At 33.6% G+C, this 10,940-nt stretch overlaps 1 protein-coding gene across 2 annotated transcripts in view; it reads left to right on the top strand.

The window, feature by feature from the left end:
* The first annotated feature begins 7,481 nt into the window (after positions 1-7,481).
* LOC111397550 overlaps positions 7,482-10,940 on the top strand; it is a 5,710-nt gene continuing 2,251 nt past the window's right edge. Inside the window, exons 1-5 of one of the 2 annotated variants that reach the window (XM_023024536.1) lie at positions 7,482-8,375; positions 8,513-8,576; positions 9,140-9,256; positions 9,679-9,990; positions 10,511-10,899. In XM_023024536.1, the coding sequence (XP_022880304.1) occupies positions 8,314-8,375; positions 8,513-8,576; positions 9,140-9,256; positions 9,679-9,990; positions 10,511-10,899 (944 nt within the window). In that variant the 5' untranslated portion in view covers positions 7,482-8,313. The remainder of the gene's footprint in view (positions 8,376-8,512; positions 8,577-9,139; positions 9,257-9,678; positions 9,991-10,510; positions 10,900-10,940) is intronic. The other variant, XM_023024537.1, reaches the window with a different exon arrangement.

Raw genomic sequence — 10,940 nt, 5'->3', positions numbered from 1 at the left:
TTGGACCTAGGACAGAATACTTACACAAAAATAAAAAGAAAACCCAGTTAAATTAGAGAAAACACAGATTTACAAAGTTCAACAAATTTTTCTACGTTCACAAACAATGTAGAATTTGCACCATTTCAACATCTCTACACAAAACTAGTTGCCGACTAATGAAATCCCAATTCTTGATTTGTGCCCTTGTAATGTGTATCTAAATAATAATGTTATAGAGCCTTATTGAGGTTACAACCTCAGTTTATATGACGATAGATGATAGATTGAATGAAATGTGAAATTAAATGACTTATTTAAATCCACCTATCATTTAATGTCGTATTAGCGCCATCTAAACTAGGATTGTAATCCTAATGGGAGCTAAATAACATTACTCATATCTAAAACTAGTCTTCTAATATTATGATAATATTCTCCCACTTTTTATGGTCTCTTCATTAGCTGTTTTCTTTGCCTTAACAGTACGAATTTTCCTTCGCATTTCTTTCATTTCAGCCAGAATGTAACCGACAAAATTAACTATTGCTAAAAATCATTACTAAATAAAGTAACTAAAAAAATTACTTTTACTTACAATTTTCGCTTAAAGGTGCTTGCTTTTTATCCCCCTTCCAATTTTACTTTTGCCCCACATTTTTCTAACAAAAGCTCAAAAGTGGGCAGTATACTCATTGCTTATTCCTTGTCAAAATAGGGTGTTAAAAATGAGTACCATTATGTCAACTATAATTAATTACATTTTGATAAGTGGAGATATTGGAGAATTATAGGATTTAACGTTGATTGTTTCCTAAAATCATCATACATTTCCCTAAAGTATTTTACGGTGGTATACGTCTGTCATTTCTCTTACCATATGTGAAGAGTGTAGACAAACTTATAAGATATTTGCTGAATTGATTATTCTCATTTAGAGACTAATATATGACTGGACATTAAAATAAAATATAGCCGGACTAATTTTAAAAAAAAAATTAAAAAATTAAATTTTACATTATTTTATTTTATTTTCATTTTCATTTTTATTTTTATTTTTATTTTTTTTTTTATTTTAAGAAACTAAAAATTTTGATGGGCTGGAGGTTGGCTCCCTCCATATGCGACACTGCTCTCACTCGGGTTGAAGCGTGAAATTTATAGACTCTCAACTTGCACGAGATTGCATGAAATGCAAAGACTGCTAGTGGCTTTGAAAAACAATTGAAAATTTTGCACTTTTCTTTTCCAATATTTACGAATTGTTATTAATTTACCATAAACCATTTTAAGTATCAGATGCAGGCCTGAATATGGTCTAGTTCAGTTCAATCGGTTCTAAAGAGAATCGAATCAAATCAAATCGAACCAGATTTTCTGGGCATTCAGTACGTCAAATCGTATGGTCGAAATTTAATTATTAAACCGAAGTAATTCAATTTCTTTTGGTTCGATTCCGTGTCATAACTAAATTCTTTAACATTTACATTAATACTACATTAATCCAACCAAAGTTATGTTCAATCTTAATTTTTACAAAATAACATAGTCTAATTTAAAAATATACAAATAACAAGTTGTCTAATAAGATCTATTCATCAAATATACAATTATCTATATAACGAGGAAGAGCTATAATGCTTTCCTGAATTAGCGTGCCTATGAAATCTGGGTTTAGAAGTGAAGAATGATGTGAAAATGCTTATGAATATAGGATTTGATGGTGCGGTCTGTGTAGATCAAGAGGAGTAAAGATAAAATCATGACCTGTGATAGGGAGGAAGCTGAAAACAAGAGCAACAGATGAAACTAAATGACAGAATAAGTGAGTGTTAGGTGAATTGTTGAGTGAAGTTGGATTTAGACTTAAATTTGCGGCAAAAAAAATTTTTTGGGTTCAAGTTGGACTTGGCTCTTGCGAGTTGGAGCCTTGAACACTTACCGTTAATCATCTAGTTAGCAAATTTATTTAGAAAAATTTAAATAATTTAACTTATTTACTATTAAAATAATGTAAAAATTAGAGAGATTCAATTCTTATTTTGTTCTTTAATTATGGTCTACACCGAGAATTGAATCAAACAGTCAATTTTTTACTGTAGTACCCATTTGGGTATTTAGCCTAAAAAAAATGGAATCGAATCACTCGATATGGTTCAAGTTCAAGTTTGTCCAGCTCTAATCTGACGTCCTCAGTTTTTCACTTAATTGCAAATCACATCCTCTGCCGTTAAATCCACATAAATGACGAATTTACCAATTTATTTTATATTTTTAAGGTAATCTTTCATGTGGAGGGTGAATTAGGTTGATTTGAGGCGATTATACTATAAAGAAAGTAAGTTGGTGGTGTCTAGATGAGAAGAACTGATGTTATTGGCAATGGAATAAGAAAGGTTTTTCTCATCTTCAACTTTAGGATACAATAAGGGCCTAACCCTTCTTCTTTTATGTCAAAGGGGGGAAGAGAAACCATTGGGAGTGGCGTCATGGAATCAAGAACGGTTGGTGGACCACGGTACGGATTCTGATATCCAGTTAGCTTCCGTGAAGAATCAGTACTAATTGGTGGGAATGAGTTCTTTTTGGTGCAAATGGCGTGAATTTGAGGAGGATTGTAGGTGGATGTAGGGGGGCAAATGGGCCGAGCGACTCGTTGGCTCGCCCGCTTGGCTCGTGAAAACGGAGCTCGTGGGCGGCTCGGGCTCGTAAAAACACGAGACCAAGCGCGAGCTTAGCGGGCCGGTTCGGTGGGCGAGCCGAGCCCGGCTCGCACAGAAAATGAGAGGCCACGAGCCCAAGCTCGTGGGCTCGTATGAAAATGTGACCATTTCGGTCACTTTATGAAAAGTTAGTGACCGTTTCAGTCCCTCATTTATTTATTTATTTATTTATTTTTCTGTTTTTTGACCGTTAACGGTCACTGAATTTTTTCAGTGACCGTATATATATATATATATATTTCTTTTCTTTTCTTCTATAAATAGTGGCATTTAGCCACAAATTTTTTTACAATTCTCTCAACTCTCAATTATCTTTCTCTCAATTTTCTTGTATTGTGTTGATAACTTGCAATTTTTATATACAATTTATACAATATCCAATTCTCATTTTTCAGTTCTCACTATATTTATTGAAATTTCATTCAATTTTCATTTCTCACTACATTTATACAATTATTCTTCTACTAGTTATTACTTATTACAACTAAACAAATGGATCCACGCTCATTTGTCGAAAACTTGTTCGGTGTGAGAGGAAACAAATCGCCTATGACGCCGCAAAGTCAATTTCAGAATCAATTTGAAAGTCTAAATAACGTACCCCTACCTGAAAATATTCCAGATTTGGATCTTCATCATCATGTAAGCGACACTCCAAATTATCCAATTAATTTGGATGATGTTGACGTTCTCGAAAAGGAACACGACTAGGAAGAAGAGACTGAATTAAACATTCCTGATGCGAGGGGAAAGCGAAAGGGGAAAAAACAAGCAAAATGTTGGAATCACTTTAAGTTGATTTCAACGGGAAAAATCGTTAATGGAGTCCAAGAATCTAAAGCAGTATGTAAATACTGACAACAAAGATTGGTATGACAAAGAGGAATTGGTACCACCCATCTCAACCGTCATTACAAAGTATGTGCAGCCAAATATGGACTTATTTCAGGCTGTCAAATACAATTGCAAGTGGGCAGTCCAAATACCGGTGGTTTTACTGCACCCCTATCCACATGGGTGTATTCGGAGGAGAAAACTCGAACCGGAATGGTGAAACTTGTTGCTCGTGCTGAGTTGCCTTTGGCATTAATTGACAACCAACACTACGTCTCGTATGTAAAAGAATATCTGCAGCTAAGGTACGTTGAGGTAAGTCGAAACACTCTTCGTTCTGATACAATACAAAATTTTACTTTAACAAAATAACAATTAATTATGGATTTGAAAAAATATGGGGGTGTCATATCTTTAACTTCAGATATATGGAAAGGGATTAATAAAATAGTATATATAGCTGCAACTGCACATTATATAGACCCACTTTGATGTATGCATAAAAAATTATCGGTTTTAGAATTATTAAGTTTCCTCACAACGCTAATAATATATTTAATTTTATTATTAGTATTGTTAGAGAATATCATTGCGAAGGTAAAATTCGTCCATTTACTTTCGACAATGCTAGTGTTAATAAAGTAGTTGCTGAAAAATTGCATAGGGTACTACAACCTGATTTTAATGGGTATTTGTTTCATATTCATTGTGTAAGTCATATTTTGAATTTAATTGTCCAAGATGGTTTAAAATATATAAAGGATGAACTTCAAAATATTAGGAACGCACTAATATATATCACAATCTCTCCAAGTAGAAACAAGCATTTGAGGATTATTGTGCCGAAATAGGAGTACAAAATGGTAAAACATTTGTTAAGCGACGTAGGTCATAGGTGGAACTCTACTTGTTATTAAAGTCATGTGACGATTTTGAACATTTAATAACTGACTTTTATAACAATAGACATGTTAGAAGTGATGACGAGGGTATGTTGACTGAACGTGATTGGTATTTAGCTTTGAAAGTTAAAAAAATTTTGACATCTTTTTATGAAACCACTAAGATTTTATCGGGCGTTTACTATCCCCACCAGCTGTATGGTGCTTGAACGTTTTTATATAATTGCAAGAACATTTCATAAATACAGAAATGACCCTGATTTTAGTGAAATTATAATTGCTATGGAATTAAAATTTAAAAATATTGGGAATATTCGCCTATGTTATCTCCTTTAACATGCGTGATGGACCCCCGATATAATTTATCGGGAACTAAATATATAACTGATCAAATTCCAAACACCTTAACATTTGATACACCTACCACATATAGAAATTTAGAACAAACATTATGTGAAATGTATGAATTATATGCGAACCGAATGGGTACCAATATTAGTAGGGTACCACCTGCACCTACTCCTTCCACTGAACTTGAAAAAGAAGATGCGGAAATATTTAATTTATTTCAAGGCATTAATTCGTATAGATTTGATTCATCTGCAATGTGTTCATCTACTACCACTGCCAATGTCATGTCATCACTATCTGTTTCTCATTCTCATCATACATCTACGGGCTCAAGTCATAATACACTGCCTGCTGAATTAATTAATTATTTCAACCAGAATATGCCAACAGATAAAACAATTAAAAAAGGTCAGACAAAATAATTGAATTTTGGCGAAGGTATGAACGACGTTGGCCAGTTATATCTGCAATTGCAAAAGATCTACTGACACCTCCGATTAGCACTGTTGCTTCGGAATCTGTTTTTAGTGCAAGTAAAAGAGTTTTGAGCGAGGTCAGGAGCCGACTGAAAGAAGATATTTTAGAAGCGTTAATGTGCGTTAATGATTGGCAGGACGCTCTTTTTCGACTATAAGATAAATATGCCGAAATTGCATGTGGTCAAGTAAGTGATATTTGATTTAATTATATAGACGAAATTTTTCTTTTCTTATCGTTACTTTTAATTTTCTTTAAAAAATTGTACACGCTACAAAAAATTGTTCGTGTACAATTTTTAACTCCGCCTACTGAAAATTTAAGTAGCCGGTCCCAAATCCGAATAAAGGAAGAGGGTTTATATTTTATCTATTTTAAAAAGAAAAATAAAAAAAATAAAGTTTTCATATTTATTTTTTCTATCTCTTTTAGTTAAAAAAATTACTTTTTTATTTTTCAAATTACCTATTTGTTCTCCAAAAAAAAAATGAAAAACGACGTCTACTCGCAAGCCGGGCTCGGCTCGGCCCACGAGCTACCCACGAGCCGCGAGCTCGTGGGTCGGCCCCTTTTTCTCGGCTCGGCCCTTTTTTCTAATTTTTTTTTTCTTTTTGTCAATTGTTTTTAATTGTTTTGCGATCTATTTGTTCATTTTGAAAAGGTTTACAACTCTCACTACAATTTTTCCTTTATTTTTCATTTAGTTGCTCTCTCTTTTTTTTTTAAAATTTAAATATGAAGGTAAATTCGTTATTTTAGGTGAACTTAAAATAAAAAAGGAACTTGCAAGTAAGTAAAAGATTGAAAGTTTGATGCGAAAAACAGATTGATCGTATATTAGTAATAATTTGCAAAGATTGGAAGCGAAATTGCAAAAAATTAAAAATAAATAAATAATAGCAACTTGATATAAAGTAGAAATGTCGGGAGCCTACATCTTAATCATATCATAAATATCTTGACAATTAGTGTCAATGTGTCCTATACGTTCACTAAAGACTATATGAAAACTAGCGACTTTACAATTGAGAAATTATTTTTAGTCAACAATGACCAACTCAATGCATACTTTTGTGCAATCACTTTTTTGATTTGATCTCTCACTTGAGGAAAGAGAGCCAAAATTTATTGTTTATCCACTCTTTAATAGCCATTAGAACAAAGAATAATACTATCTAATATGATTGGTATTAGAGCACCCGTCTAGATATCACGTAAGTAATTGAGTGTCATAAATGTAATTTATTTTTCAATTCTAAAGGCGATCTAATAATTGATAACACTTACATGTCATCTAAACTGAAGTTTAACATCAGTGGTACTAAATAGTATTACTCTAAAACAAAAATATTTTTCGTTAGACTCACTTTCAATCATACAAAAAAAAAAAATTTCTATTTTTTAACAATAAATTTTCCAAAAAATACTAGTCAAATTTTTATTTTTTAAATTCATTTTGGTTTAATAAGCAATCACAAGCGTTTTTGTTGTAACATTAATATCAACGAGACCCTAAACTAGAAAACTAGAAAACATGGCCAACTAACAAGTCATTTTTTCTCGTCCTAGATTGCCGTAACAAACTGGAAACATGAACATGTTTGACCAAAGTCATCTTTTCTCGTCCCGAATTGCCGTAACAAACTGGAAACATGAACAATGTTTGACCATAGATCCGATCAAATATCTTGATTTTTTGCGCCCACGAGCATGACACAATGATAAAGTAAGAAGATTTCACAAGGAGTATCAGAGGTTCGAATCCCGTGGCACCTGGAAGGCAACATTTATGTTGGAAGACAATTGTTCTATGGAGGCAAAGTTATAATACGCTTTGTCGCCCTTTCATGGATCCTGTTTGCACGTCATAAAAAAAGGTCTACAGGGAGAAGAATTGCATCCTCAATGTCCGATCCAAGCGTGTATTACTTGGGTGGCGAACTAAGGGGGAAGACCGTCACTTTTCAGAATTAATCAGACGAAACTTAGACACTTGAGTTATAAAAAATTCTTGATTTCTTGTACAAGATATATAATATATTAATCATTTACTTGAGTTTGATGAACGGTAAAACAATAATATGCATTCTTTGGTTTGGAGGAGTAAGCGTGATGAAAAATACCAGTTCCTTCTCGTCCGTTCCGGTGCGTATATATACGTATATATAATATGCATAAGTGGGGTTGGGTGGAAGGGGAGACAGGGATGACCCCTCAGCCGCAGGTCATAATCATGTTTTCTGATATTTGCTTTTACTTCTTTTAATCTTTCCCTTTCCACCTCCTCACCTAATCAATCTTTTTTGTTTCCTTTTCTTTCTGGGTTTTTTTGTCGTCAGTTCACCTGCTTCTTCCACAGTGTATGCATTCTATTCAATTCTTTCTAGACAAAAAATCAAATAATAAACAATTGAATTCACATTCCCCACCACACGTTTAATAATTATACTACAAATTATTTTTACAGTTCAATGCTGTTGAGTGCTGACCCAAATTATTTTTACAGTTCAATGCTGTTGAGTGCTGACCCAAATTATTTTTACAGTTCAATGCTGTTGAGTGCTGACCCAAATTATTTTTACAGTTCAATGCTGTTGAGTGCTGACCCAAATTATTTTTACAGTTCAATGCTGTTGAGTGCTGACCCAAATTATTTTTACAGTTCAATGCTGTTGAGTGCTGACCCATTTCGATTTTCAATAGATGCCACTGATTTTTAATGAGCCCCTTAAATTATTTAGGTTTATGGGTAGAGCTTTACTGAATGAATCTGTGTATCATTTATTGTTTATCTGGTCACCCACTCCATTTCTTGTAGTGGTTTATCTGCATTTAATTGCTTTTGCCCCATTATAGATTTTGTTGCTACAGATTTCAGATAAACTGCCTCTACCTTGAGTTTTGTTGGAGGATTTTTTGATCTTAGTATTATAAATCCCTTCGAAATGGGATCATAGAGCAATGAGATTTCTCGAATACTTGTGTAGAAATACACCGTCGGTGGTGTTAGTGCGTGATTTTTGTTGTTTTTAAAAACTCCAGTGCCAATGGAGTGGCCTTCCACTCCACCCCCTCTTCACCCTCTACCTCCTGAACACAGTTTACAGAGGTGAGATCAGAATTTGACACAGTTTTATCTTCATTTTTGTTAATTTCATCAATCTACAGTTTGTGTTCATCAGCTGGTTTTAGAACTAATCTGTGATCCAGTGACGAATGAACTACGAAATTTTTACAATTTTTCAGGGCTTATAATAGTCAGCTACTGAAGGATGATGTATCGCCGAGACCTTCCAACCATATAAATCCAGTGAGAATTTTGTCCCTATTAGCTCACTCTTTAATTTGTTTTGATTTTTACTTAATTTATTTAATTTCTTTTCTTTTGTAGAAAGACAATTTGTCATTTAGTTCTTAATTTTCTTTGCCAGGAAATCAGGAATTTCCCATGTTCTCTTGCATGTTGCTTGTTTTGGAAAAAGGAAAACGGAAAGTGGAAAAAGAAATATATTTGCTAAAATTTTGTAGTTTGTAAATATTCTTTATATAGATTAAACAGCATTTAAGGTTTGGCACTTTAGATAATTTTCATTTAAAAACACATTTTTTTTATAGTGCAAATACCAAATAATTAAATTGTTCTTCGGGCTAAAAACTGAAAATCCAGAGTCTTGATCGCTACCACTTTTTGAAAATCTGGTGGGTGTTCCATAAATTTTGTTCTTTTACCCAATAGTTTATACCTTCTCTTAAGAAAACGTCCGAAATTTAGCTGTTGAGAGAATTTGTTAACTTACAATCAGCAAATTGATTTCTGTTTGTTAATATGATTGTTTCTCAATTATAATTCAATATTATGTGTATTTGACACAGAGATTACATATGGGGAAGATATTCCATGATAAGTCATCCATTTGCTGGGACTCACAGAAGGAACAGTGCTTTGAATCAGCCGCTGCTCGTCTTTCGGATAGCATGTCGACATCTAAGGTTATGGTCTTGGATATCTCTTTTACTCAGCTCTTAAATTTCATGTACGAATTTGGTATTTTAGGATGTGTTCTAGTAGAAATACACAGTGTTTGGCGATTACTGCAGTTCATGAATTGTGTATTTTTCAAGTACTGTAATCCACTTCTACGTTTGGAATTAGTAATAATCATTTGGTTATTTTTTTTTTATGAGTTGAAAAAATGGTTATCCTTTACAATGAATGATGTTAGATTAAATAACTGTTAGAAAATGAAAAACAGTATCAGTGAGATCGATATCTAGTGGATATCATCAACTGATATGTGAACGTGATAACAAGAATAATGTTGCAGATTGCATCAGTTTGACTGTGATTATTATTATTATTTTTAATTCATCTCACTTTAGCTGAATTAATTTAGTTACTTGGATGTCCACAGCAGTCCTCAGAAGAACTGGTTAAAGAAATTGCCACACTTGAGTTTGAAATCGTGCAATTGGAACGCTATCTTCTTTCTCTTTATCAGACAGCTTTTCGGCAGAAACTCCCAGGTACATTGGGAAACTACGGAACACGTTTTTGGCAAATGAGTGGAACTCCACAGGTTAAGGCAGAAAAATCATCTCCGAAAATGGAACTCGACATGTTAAAAGTCTATAGTGATAATCACGGTCAAATTTCTCCTTCGAGTGCTTTAGCAAGCTCGAGCGATCTAGTGACAGTGGCTACTCCAAAGTCATCATCTAGAAGGGTTAATTAAAATCACCCTTTATATGTTTTAAATACATCTGTCTTGTTCATGTTGTCTAATTTGTCCCTATCAAATGTGTTAAAAGCTCTGTTACTCACTCTCAACCGATAGCGAAGTTTCATCGTAGTCAACTAAGTTTATTTTGCTCCAAAGAAAAAATCTGAAGTTCGTGTTTTGTTTCAGGTTGGTCAATCGTTTAAAATACGTTAATTTTTCTGATGAAATGTCTGATGTGGAAGACAACAATAGAAATGGCATCAGCATGGAAGTCTTCCACATCGAACATTATTTAGAAAAACTAATGAATTCTAACCGAGTGATCAAACCGAAACACAAGGCAAACCTCACCGACTACTTTGCAACAAGAAAAAGCATGGAACTTTGCTATAATTTGAGTGACTAACAACGTTTTTTACATTATAAAATCACATATTTTGCAGCAATTACACGCGTGTTTATGTTTTTCTTTTCTGAAGGCATTCATTGACTCAAAGGAAGTGTCTGTGATATACAATTTCAGGAGAAGAATAATGCTTACTCTCCACACCGTAGCCTTGCATATCATCTCGGAAATTCTCACATAGATGATGCCTTCAATCGTCCTGATAGATTATCAGAGGAAATTATAAGATGCATATCTTCGATTTACTGTAAATTGGCCAACACCACACCAACTCAGAAAGGATATTCAGTTTCTTCGACTTCATCATTCTGCTCCTCTAGCACATTTTCTCCAAGAAATCTTTCTGGCAGTTGGAGTCCTCAATGTAATGATGAAGTTTTAGAGCATTGCGATTTTGAAGGCCTAAAACAAGAGAATGGACCATATGCTGCAATGATAGAAGTCCGAAAGATATGTTTAGACAATGAAAGTTACAATTATGCTGCTACAATGCTACAAAATTTTAGGTGTCAATATTTACCTGTATATTTCAATTTCAGAGCTGTGG

This window comes from Olea europaea, chromosome 7, assembly GCF_002742605.1.
Source record: "Olea europaea var. sylvestris chromosome 7, O_europaea_v1, whole genome shotgun sequence".
NCBI classification, from domain to species: domain Eukaryota; kingdom Viridiplantae; phylum Streptophyta; class Magnoliopsida; order Lamiales; family Oleaceae; genus Olea; species Olea europaea.
Note: the sequence above shows the minus strand (reverse complement) of the source record. Positions and strands in the feature narration are given on the sequence as shown.